Here is a 12,223-nt window from a genome sequence, read left to right on the forward strand (position 1 = left end):
TCCAGACCTTCTTTATTGTATAAAAATAAAATTAAAACATAAGTAACATTTAAAATAAACATTTCATCGTAGACACATCAGCCTCAGTGTTCTCACTGAGGCTGATGTGTTTATGTCGAAATGTTTTTTAAAAAGTTTTGCTTATGATTTGATTTGATTTTTACTCAATAAAGAAGGTCTGGAGAGGAATATAGTTGCAGATCTATCATGCATATTGCATTGCCTGTATACCAGTTTACAATGGATATTTATATACTGCTCTTCAAACAAAGTTCTCAAAGCAGTTTACATAGAAACATAAATAGGATGGTCTCGTCTGCAAAGGGCTCACAGTCTAAAAAGGAACATAAGGCAGATACCAGCAACAGCCACTGGCTGGGGTTGGATAGGGCCAGCTGCTCTCCCCCTGCTAAATATAAGAGAATCACTACTTTAAAAGGTGTATCTTTGCTCAGTTAGCAGAGCTGAGAGAAGGTGGCTTAAGGTCACCTAGTGAACTTCATGGCTAAGCAGGGATTTGAAGCTGGTCCTCTCTTGGTCCTAGTTGCCACTATACCCCAATGATTCCCAAAATCTCTCTTTCAAATGTGCCTCCTGGCCCATGTTCTCCTCAATCAGGCTTACCGTTTGGCTTATGAGCACAGTGGAAAAGGCGAACTACTAAAAATGGGTCTGCGGCATTTGCTAGGGAGAATCGGCAGATGTGGTGGACCTTAACCATCCCTTTCCCACCTTCTGATCCTCCCCAACAAGTGTCCCCCAACCCTGCATTTGGGAACCCCATTTTTGTTTCTTGGGACATGTGGTTCCACTCTGTTGTATAAAATGTCGTTCTAACAGTCTGCCTTGTTTTTAAAAAGATTTCCCTTATTGAGTGACAAATTGACAGATCCTAGACTTCAAAATGGATGTTAACCTCTGTAGTATGGACATAACATCTGACAGTTGAGCACACATTTTACTGCTGGGAGAGTTGAGCTACTGACAGGCAGTCTTGGCAGAGAAGTAATCTCTCTTAGCTCTGTTTCCCAGCCTGCAGCGGGCTGTGTGTTCTGGATGGATGCAGTTTGGAAAAAAACAAAAACATAGACAGTTTGTATCATGTACAGTTAGGGTTTTTTGATGGCTGCTTTTTTGTTAGATGATTAAAAGACTCCTGCAATGTCTGTCTGTCTGTCTCTCACTCACACGTTAAAATGGTGTACATACTTCTAGACAGTTGGAGGTGACCTGATTTTAAAAAAATAATCCATTTTATTGTCATTCTTGAAGCAATGTAGATCCAAACTGAAGGAATCTGGAATTTAATACCTCAAATATCAATTTTGGTCTCAAGCTTTAGTCATTTAGTCACAGGTTTTTCCTTTTTAATTCATTTCTCAAGAGTTTGTATGAAAACAGGCTGTAAATCTGGTTAAAACTTCCAGAGAAAACACTTCCTCATCTCACCCATCCATCCCCCAAAATTAATTTAATTACACTTTTAGTCTGTAGTGAGCTCAAGACTCTGTTTTTTCAGGCTTTTAATTAGAATTAATTGTAATAATTTTAAAAACTCTTTTAAATAATTATTTTATTCTATGGTTTTTATTGTCATGCATTTTAATTTGTGACTTTTAAAGATCTTAAATTTTGCACACTGCCTAGAGATGTATATATCCAAGTGGTATAAAAATATGATGAATAAACAAACCATATTGAAAAGATATTTATACACCTCGCATGGTTCCACATCTCAGAAATATTTGAAGACCGGCATAAAGAATATACGGGAGCAACAGTTTCAGAAAATGAATGTCTGAGACCTCTGAGCCCTGTCTTGGACATAAACATTCACAGGGGCCTCTCTTGCTTTTACTTTGTTGCACCTCTTTACCATCTAGGCTCCGAGTTCCCTCCCTGGCAGCAGCTCCAAGATAGGACAAGATTTTTATTTATTTTTTTAATAGGACAAGATTTTTTTATTGAACCAACAAACTACCAAAGCATACAGTACGTTGCCAAAGCACAATTATATACAAAGTGGTTGTTTGTACATGATATATCTACAAAGATTTACACACAAGGATTTGGAAACCCACAAGGTTATGAAGTATATGCAGGTAGTACTGTAACTCGGGGGTGGGGGATTTCAAGGCACATCAGGTAATCGGGTGGGGGGGGTAGGTATGTTCAACGTCCATTTCCACAATTTGTCCCATTGCTGTTTAGAAGAGATACTCTTGTCTTTTTGCACATAACCATACAAACTTTTCCAGAAGAGATTCACTGTCTCATCTGCATGATTCCTGCCTGCCACCTTGGAGAAGCTGCTGCCAGTCTGTGTAGACAATACTGAGCGAGATGGGCCTATGGTCTGACTCAGTATAGGGCAACTTCCTCTGTTCCTATCTCTTCAGAAGCGGCAGTTCCCCAACTGGAGAAATGCTGTCCTGTACCAATTGCCAGACTCGTTTCTTTTTGTTTTAATGCTGGCAGAGATAAAGTGTGTGTCTATGATGAGACATTAGTTAACTTAACTCAGCTCTGCAGCTCCGTGCTGTGGCAAGTGCCTTCTGAACTTTTCCTGGCCTTCACAACCAAGAGCGGCAGGGCCACAACTGTCAGAATGTTGTGCTGTGGTGGCCGATGTCCTAGATGCCAAAAGAGTGAGAAGGGGGCATGGTCATCTCCTATTGCTTTGCTGCTTTTCTTTAGCTTCTGGTTGTTGTGGCTCTTTCTATGTTGGGTTTCAAAGGGCTAAGGGCCAGAAGTTGGAGAAAGCAGGAGGATAATCCAAATAGGGGGAGAAAAGAGAAATATTAGAGTGAGGGAGAAAGCAGACAGACCCTTTCACTAAAACAGCACTATCGAGTGAGACAGAGAAAGATGCATCAAAGACAGTGCCCAAACTTTTGTCCACCTGGGACTATAGATATTGCCAGTTGAAAGGGAGGTGAAAGTGAAGATATAGGGGGAGAAACAATGATTTCTGATTTTTTGCATAATAAATCTGTAATAATAATCTGACACCTAGGCAGAAAGAATTGTAGCACAGTTGGAAATATTAGTAAGAATCAAAGGGTAGGAGCAGGATATTGTGGCAGGATAGCTGTGATCTTGGAAGCTAAAAGAAGAAACAGATTGGCAAGAGGAAGCCTATAAAGAGTGAACAGAAGGGGAGCAGAAATTGAGCCCTGAGGGACCCCGAATGAAAGAGGAAGAAAAAGAGCCATTAAAAATGAACGTGAGAGGAGAGCAAAAACAAGAGAGGACCTTACCACCAGATCCCAAAGAGCTGCTTATGATTTCTCCATATAAACAGTCTGTTTTCAAAAAACTGCTGGAAGGACAGGGTGGGGAGAGAGTGCCTCTTTCAAAATGGCACCAGGCTCAGTCTCCAGTCAGGTCATTTAGAGGTTGTGGGTTGCTACAAATGCATGGACATGCGATCTGCCTCTCCCCCCTACTGCCCAGCAAGGTATGAAATCACCTTGCTGGGCAGTGAGTTCAAAAGGGTTGCAGCTACTTTTCTTCTGTGTAGCAAAAAAACTGAGTCCCGCTCATTAGTGGAAATGGTGATTTCCATTTCCATTTCCAACAAGCCCAGCAGAAGCTGTTTGGCCTCTTGGAATAGGCATGTGGCAATTACATGTTTTTGGTGTTACCTATCATTTGTCTTTGATATACAGCTTGAATATTTAAATGATATATGCAGATTATATTGTTTAGAATATGTGGGTTAGTATTGATCTGTCATCTAGATGTATCCCTGATGCAGCCCGCTGCTTCTTTTGGTTTTGCAAAAAAGAAAAGAAAAGAAATCCTCCCATCTCCAGGAGCTCTATGCCTGGTAGTCAGCCAGTCACCCTAGTTCCTGAAAATGGTCAAAAGCCCAGTTTGCTAGACAGCGGCCTCCAGTGTTAGCTGCCTGGTCTGGAACAAAAATAAAAATTGGAATTCATAATGGAAGACCATTTTTCTCTGCGGCTACAGAAGTTCCATTTTGTGGGTTGGGACACCACTCGAGAAGAACAAAGGTTCCTTTTCATAAGCGGAGTCTGTTGCCATCCTGCTTTTCCCAGAAAATTTACAGGATTAGACTTACACTAGCCAGGGAAAGAAAAGCTGTATGTTAGACAACCATTCATCTCTGTTCCAATTAGTTAATTAAAGTCTACGTAAGAATAGGAGAGGGAAGGAATAAATGCAGAAGCCTGTTTCCATTTCCCAGCATTAAAAAGCTTACCAAAGGGGGGGAAATTAAATTAAATTGTTAGATGAGCTTTGAGTATCTTCCTCTGCTGTCTGTCATAGCTCATAACAGAGCACAATAAACAGCTCCTAGGTTTAGCTGGGCAACTGCCTACCTTACATAAGCAGAGTAATTCCATTCATGCTTACTTTATTTTAGCTCTTATGCCATCAAATGCAGGAAACCCTGGCTCTAGTCCTTGGCTACCATCAGTGCCTCAGGACCTGTTTAGAGTCATTCTTTGGTTGGAATTGCAGGTTTGTCTGATCTGCATTGGATTATTATTTAAAATATGTATCTTTCCACCAGATCTAGACTTCCAAGAGTAATAAAACAAGATATAAAGAATATATGGCAGCTGACAACATCACAAATTAAAATATGCCAATCAAGTGCCTCCAAAAACGAGGGATAACAAATGTTTGTGTAGTGCCTAACAGTTATCTTGCTATTTTCCCCCCATCTCTGAGTTTTGTTCTGGATGGCAGTATCAAGGCAGCATGTGCACACATGCGTTCAGAATGGGGCTTTCCTGATTCAGCCTGAGCGGGATCTAAAGTGAACTGAGTGGATATCCAAAAACTTGTGAGCGTGTGCATATGTGCACACCTTAGAGGGAATAGTGGTGCCTAAAGTTAAGCATAGGTGTTCTGTTGAATTACTGTATATCTCAGAGATATGGGGCTTCTTTCAGGGTTAAGAGGTGGTTGTTACATTCTCTCTTCATTTCCAAAAGACTTGTTTTAGGAACAAAGGAAGCTGCCTTATACCAAATCAGACCATTGGTCCATCTAGCTCAGTATTATCTACCCAGACTGGCAGTGGCTTCTCCAAGGCTGTAAGCAAGAGTCTCTCGCAGCCCTGTCTTAGAGATGCCAGGGAGGGAACTTGGAACCTTTTGCATACAAGCAGGCAGATGCTCTTTCCAGAGCAGCCCCATCCACTGAAGGGAATATCTTACAGTGCTCTCACACATCTAATCTCCCATTCAAATGCAAACCATGGTGGACTGTACTTGTGGTAGCAAGCAAATTCATGCTTGCTACCACAAGACCAGCTCTCCTCCCAACCCTTGATAGGCAGGTCTTCTTCCTCTACCCATGGATGAATGGAAGACTTAAACTTAAGATAAGGGCATGTTGGCAGTTTCCTAGTTAGGGTGCTGAGCAATGCTCCCTGTAACAGGAATTCCCAGAGGTTGCTGACTACAACTCCCATCACCCCCAGCTGCAGTGGCCTTTGGCTGAGAATTATGAGAGTTGTAATCAACATCTGGGAATCCCTGTTACAGGACACTTTGGTACTGAGTTCTCTCTCACTGGAGAACTTGGAAGAAGAGGCTTGACAGCCAGCTGTTGTGGATGCTCTAGCTCTAGATTTCCTGCAATGAGCAGGGGGTTAGACTAGATGACCTACAAGCTCCCTCCAGCTCTGAATCTGTGAGAGAAGAGGGATGTGACCAGCCACTCAAATCTCTTGCCAGCCATTTGTCCGTATATTTAGCTTTCTAATTCTAGTTCTAATTTGTTTGTTATGCTTGGCTGAATCAAGAGTTTAAATACAGCATTTTAAATCTTGCTGTTGTTAATGGAAGTGTTATTGTTCTGTGGAAAGATCCTTCCAAATGACTCTTGAGTGAGATAGTCTCAGCCTCCACCAGTACAACCGAATGTTAATTTATATGCACAGTAGTTGCACCAATTATACTGGCTGAACACATGGGCTAGAATCAAGAACTTCATATTGCTCTCACGTTTCTGCCATTAGGCTGACTCGCAGTAAATATCAACTCTGAAGAGAATGGATTTGGTATTAAAACGCAGGCTAATATTAACGTTATCCTCTTAAAGGAGAGAGTGAAAAATGTTTGCAGTGTGCCGATAATGTCCAACATAACGTTGTTTTAGCTAGGAGGTTCATTGGAATTTGGGAATATTTAAAGACAAAGCTGGTTGGAGATATTCTGAGCATCACTGAGCAGTTTTCAAGTCTGGAAATGTATACAGAGCCGCTTACTTCCTGGGGTCTGTAAGGACATTGCCTGCACCCTGGTAAAGCTCTCCACGGACTGTAACACTTCAGGCATCGGGAGGGTATCCTTGCATTGTTGAATCTGCCTCCCTGGTAAAACTCTTGGCACTGAGAAACTGGCACTTTGGGGCAAAGGGTTCAGCCTAGCCTCCTCTCCCATATATCACTTTTCTGTATGCAAATTGCAAAGTGCTTTTTCCATGGGGAAGGGGAGAGAAGGTTTGTACTCTTTCCCATCCCTTGCCACATGAAATTGTACAGTAGAGGGAAAGCTTTATCATTTGATCCCACTATTTGTGTACCTGGCCCCGTGGGACTAGGTTGATTGAACACATCTCTTTTGCCTAGCCAAATGTCCGACGCTAGGGTATACTGTACTTATGTGGCCAATACATATGTAATATGTTAAAGAGGATTCAATTAAACATAGGAACATAGGAAGCTGCCATATACTGAGTCAGACCATTAGTCTGTCTAGCTCAGTATTGTCTTCACAGACCGGCAGCGGCTTCTCCAAGGTTGCAGGCAGGAGTCTCTCTCAGCCCTATCTTGGAGAAGCCAGGGAGGCTTCTCCATCTTGCATATGACACATTTCTTTTAAAATGTCTTCTCGTCGTTTTACCAACCATATACTGCTTGATATGAATTCTAAATTGATATCATACCAGCTGTTACATTGTGGTTATGCTCCAATCATGGTATAGCTAAGCAGATCAGAGTCTGGTCAGAGTTGGTCTTGGTCCAAACCAAGAGTTGTATATGGGGAACATGTCCACATGCATATGGAGGGGATGGATGGATGGATGGATGGTTTGGGGCAATTCCTCACTTCGCATCACTCTCCAGCCACCTGTGTCCCCAAAAAATATGTCCATGATGATCCTGTAGTCCTTGGGGACATATTTTGGGGACAAGTGGCAACAGAGGGAAGGGGGAGATCACTGTACACGGAAGTGTTTATCACATACAACTCTTAGTTTAGACCGTAGGTCAGCATCTGTACAGGGGACGCTGTACAGGGGATCACCTGGGAGCACTGTGTTTTGTTTTGTTTTGTTTTGTTATTTGTTTGTTTGTTTGTTTCATTTTATATCCCGCTCTTCCTCCAAGGAGCCCAGAGTGGTGTACTACATACTTAGGTTTCTCCTCACAACAACCCTGTGAAGTAGGTTAGGCTAGAGATAAGTGGATGGCTCAGAGTCACCCAGCAAGTCTCATGGCTGAATGGGGATTTGAACTCTGATCTCCCCGGTCCTAGTCCAGCACTCTAACCACTACATACACGCTGTGTATGCATCTTTGAGCTTTGTGGAAGAAATTCAGGATATAAACATAATAGCTAATTTAACTATTTATAAGTACTTTGAAAGCATGTTGTTCATCTAGCTTAAAGAAGAATCCTCTATAATAAAATGGTTAGGTGTAATCCCGTGTCTGCCTGTGTCTTTGGTGTAATCTGTGTTTTAGATGTAATCCCGTGTCTGCCCGTCCGAGAAAGATATGGCCGCAGAGACACGGCGGCCATGTTGGCTCCCATAAAGGGGAAAGGAGAAGTGGGAATCGGGGACCGGGGAGGGCAGAGGTGGTGGCGGCGGGAACGGCCCTGCTGCTGAACTGAGAAGGAGAAGCGGGGACATGGAGGGGGGAGGAGGCAGAGGGGGAAGCCGGCCGAGGCGGCGGCGAAGCCGCGGCTGAGGCCTGGCGGCGTGGAGCAAAAACGGCGGCAACGGGACCAGCAGAGGCGGCGGCGGGTCCAGGCCAGCCGCGGGGATAGAAGAGGCGGCGGCAGGTCTGGCCCGCCCGCCAAAAAGAACAGGGGCAGCGGTGGCTGCAGGGAAGGGAAAGACGCCGGGGGCCCGGGCACAGGAAGGCCAGAGGTGGCCACGAGGAGGGCAGAGGTGGGGGTGGCGGATCCAGCCCAGCCGCTGGAAGAGGAGAGGCGGTGGCAGTGGCAGCGGGTCCGGCCTGGGCGCCGAAAACAACAGAGGCGGTGGAGGAAGCCGGGCGAGGGGGAGAGGGCGGCCGAGCACGGGGAGAGGAAAGACAGCGACAGAGGCCGCCCTACTAGCGCCCGTTATTTTAATGGGCTTGAAAATACTAGTGTCAACTAAATAAATAAGATCCTTTTTAAAGCATAAATCTACCTTTGGATGTTAAGTTATGGCAAAGATATTTGGTGACTTTGTATAAATGTGAGGGGGAAAGAAGACCCCATTTCATCAGTAGCAAGTTTTATATTTAACTTGTTAGTCTTTTCCTGGGATATTGGAAGGCTTAAGTTTAAAAGAGGTTTTTGTGTTGGAGTCCTGTTATCATTTCTTTCCCTTTTGTATTTCATGGTTTCTGTCAGTTCAGTTCATGAGTCTCATTATTAAGGGAAAACGGGTGTTTCTACCTAAAAGAACAATACATTCAATAGAAGATCTGCAAGAGCAACTCTTCTTGTGAAGCTTAAAGGTTATATCAACGTGGGAATGAATTCCGTTCCCTGTTTAGTTTTCCTCATTTTCCCCTCTTTTGCAATTAAATTCCTGATGGATTGTTTCCTTTTCAAAATGCACTTTCCTGTGTGACAGAGAAGTCTGTTGAAATGTGTTCCAATTTAAGCTTGTTCTCAGATCTGGGTTTCAGTGTACGAGCCCGCACCTGTTTTATTTACCATCTTATATTAGAATAGAAAGCCTCAGGGCAATTTACAGAGCAATGCATTGTCTTAGCCAGTCTACATATTATGCAGAATGAGTAGTTGAATTCTGAGCTGTACTTTTACATTCTCCCCCATGTGAAAATTGCCCAGTATGCAGTATATTAGAGAGAAGGGTTTACCCAGTTGAGGCGAACAACATCTGGGGACCCAAGTTTGAGAACCCCTGGTGTAATGTATAGACTGGCTTTTTGGTGTGTATTTAGAGGGCAGCTTCATTGTTTACTAAAGTTGCCCAAGTCAAAACTTAATCTTGGGGCCCATTCTGTCCTCCAGACACTCATCTAGGGGTTGGGGAAAATTCTAATTTCCCTCTAGCTTTATAATGCAAGTAAGGGCTTAACAGTTAGGAGGAGCATGCATTTAGGTGGCATGAGATCACAGAGAAAGTGACCAAGGACTCTTCTTTCCAAGCGTGTCCAGGGCTGTCCAGTGCAGGACTTGCTTGAGGTGAGCAATTTCAGCTTAGCAGTTGTTCTGGACCCTGTGGTCCATTGAACTTGGGGTTCAGCAATCCAGTTATTTGGCTTGGAAAAGGGGAAAAGGTGTTGGTATGCCATGGATGCTCATCCAGGTGAGCTTCTGAGGCAGTAGTCACTCAACTCCTATGGTAGCAGCAGCAATAATGCTTGGTGATAAATCACCAAAAAGCCACACATGTCTGGGGGAGACATGGCCTTTTATAAGGTCCTATTCCCTGCAAAATCCCAAAGACAGGAAAACACTTAAGTACAAAGGGGCTTGGGTAGAGTGTAAGTGTGACTGTGGTTGTCCAGAGGAAGCACAGAACAAAACTGCTCTATTTTGCCAGATCTGCTTAACTGACTTGGGACTCGATTTTGATTGCATACTGGGTGTGTTTACAGTCAAAAAGCTCCTCCAGGCTCACATGCCTTTAGCACTTCTTTTGTTGTATAAGGAAGTCAAGCTTAATAAAAAATACATGTGAAGTGGAGAGAAAGCTACCCTTCCTAGGCACCTAGTGCAACAGTTCAGTTTCTGCATGATACTGCTGTTTGATCCAAACAGAGACCAATTTCCTCTGTGGCACCAAGTGCCTGTTATGCTATAGTTTCACTGCGTTCTTGCAGAAAGCCAGTTTTTCCCAGGGAGGCGGTGCGGACAGGGAAGAGGCTCTCTGCCATGCCATTTGGGACTGTGATTTTTCTATAGTAAGGGATTTTCCATTCAAAATTACCATCTGCTAACCTCTTGAGTCCATCTGCAGCACCTTCTGCTGTCTCTCTCTGGACAAAAGAGCCTAGAACCTGGGCCGTATTTTCCCCAGCTGCCAGAGACCAGAAAAGCCCACAGATTAGCACAGAGAGGCTGTTGTTGCTTGGCATTTTTGCCATTACCCAAGCCTGGTTCTAGCCAAAGCTCCTTCAGCCCCTTTTAGTTCTGGAGGGAAAAGCCTGGAACCTGAATTATGCTTCAGCTGCCAGGTAGTAGAAGAGAATACCATAAACACTCCACATCTCCCTGATAGATTGTACCTCTTTGTGCAATATAATTGTAAGCTGCTTAGAGAGCCAATCGTATAATTAAAAAAGAGTATAAATACAGTAAAATAAAGGATGTTACTTGAGGTAAGTGGTATCTGACAACCTTCCTCTCAGCTAGGCAGGATGGATAAAGCCAGGTTGCATCTCGATGTGTCCATGTTGTCCGGTTCTATTACTGAGCCATCCAGCATGGGTGGGCATTACTTCATGTAGATGGGTGGTGATAATTTAGCCTTGCCTCTCCTGCGTGAAAAGATCACAATGCAGCAGGTTTGTAAATGGCCACTTGCCCAGTGACTCGTGGCAAGGGAAGAATTAATTCGAGGAAATGCAGCATGAAAACCTTTAGCAAAAAGGTGGCTTTTGTCTTCTCTTGGGCCCTCAGCATGCAAGAAATGGACAGACACACATTTGAGTAAGTGCTGTTGAAAATAATTCTACAGCCTAGTCACATTAAGACGGTGGTGCACATTTTGGTAAACTCCAGGCTTGACTACTGCAATGTACTCTACGTGGGGCTGCCTTTGTACATTGTCCAGAAACTGCAATTGGTGCAAATGCGGCTGCCCAATTGGTCTCCAGGATGTCCCAGAGAAACCACATTATCCTGGTTTTAAAAGAACTGCACTGGCTACCAATAGGTTTCTGGGCAAAGTACAAAGTGCTGGTTATTACCTGTAAAGCCCTTAATTGCTTAGGCCCAGGGTATTTAAGAGAATGCCTTCTTCGTTATGAACCATGCCACCTATTAAGATCTTCAAGGGAGGTTCGTTCAAGGGTGTTGCCAGCTCGTCTGCTGACGACTCAGGGGTGAGCCTTCTCTGTAGTTGCCCCAGGACTGTGGAATGCACCTCCTGCTGAGTGCAGCTGAGATTAGAGCAGCTCCATCCCTGTTGACCTTTAGGAAACAGCTGAAGACACATCTCTTCAGCCAAGCATTTTAGCTATTTAGTGGTTTTTATGGGTAGCTATTTTAATTTGAACTTTTATATGTTTTAAAATCTCTTAGTTTGTTTTAATATTGTAAGCTGCCTAGAGACTTCGGTAGTGGGCAGCATACAAATATGCTAGCTAAATAAATAAATAAATACCTTGCAAAGTCTCCCTTTTCATTTTGAATTATTCTGATGCTAGACTTTCTGCCTCCCAAGTACTTATAATGCTTTCTGTGTGCTCTTAGCAATCATTGGTTCAGGCCAATCGTCCAGGCCATTGGAGAGAGGTGAGTGCCATTCCTCCGCACCCTTTGTTAGTAACACAGGATTTATACAGCTACTGTGGTAATGTGTGTACCGAGGAGATGAAAGCAACACTCTTTAAACTCTTTCAATAATTGTTTGCATTTATCTGGGTCCTTAGCAGAAAGCTAGAAGTTGACTTTTAGGGAGATCATGCCATGGATTCTGTTTGCAATTAGTTAGTTCCATAGGCTTGGATCCTAAAAGCAAGACAAGGACCCAAATCCCCTCCCTCTGATTTCACAATCCCATTTACAGGATATGAAAGTGTGGTAGTATGAAATTCGGAAGGAAGCAAGGCAGATTTGACCCCCAACTCACCCCACTCAAAAGTAATTGGAAGTAGTACCCAAGAAGTGGCAGACAACTTTATATCTACCTCCTTGGTTAAAATATTGCATCACTTTAAATATTTAAAATTTGAGCTGTCTCAAGATACCATAAATCACAATATTGAAACTATGATGTGCAAAGTTATTTTTCCTTTAAATTAACACAGAATGAAAAGTTC

At 43.3% G+C, this 12,223-nt stretch overlaps 1 protein-coding gene across 11 annotated transcripts in view; it reads left to right on the forward strand.

Annotated features, from left to right (window-relative positions):
• Positions 1-12,223, forward strand: part of USP6NL (USP6 N-terminal like) — a 218,658-nt gene that overhangs the window by 72,085 nt on the left and 134,350 nt on the right. For 5 of the 11 annotated variants that reach the window (XM_053256548.1, XM_053256546.1, XM_053256551.1 and 2 more), the window contains one exon: positions 11,655-11,696. The exons of the other annotated variants lie outside the window; for them this stretch is intronic. In XM_053256548.1, coding sequence (XP_053112523.1) covers positions 11,655-11,696 — 42 coding nt within the window. The remainder of the gene's footprint in view (positions 1-11,654; positions 11,697-12,223) is intronic. 11 annotated transcript variants of the gene reach the window in all.

The sequence above is a fragment of the Hemicordylus capensis genome, chromosome 5 (genome assembly GCF_027244095.1).
Source record: "Hemicordylus capensis ecotype Gifberg chromosome 5, rHemCap1.1.pri, whole genome shotgun sequence".
NCBI lineage: Eukaryota > Metazoa > Chordata > Lepidosauria > Squamata > Cordylidae > Hemicordylus > Hemicordylus capensis.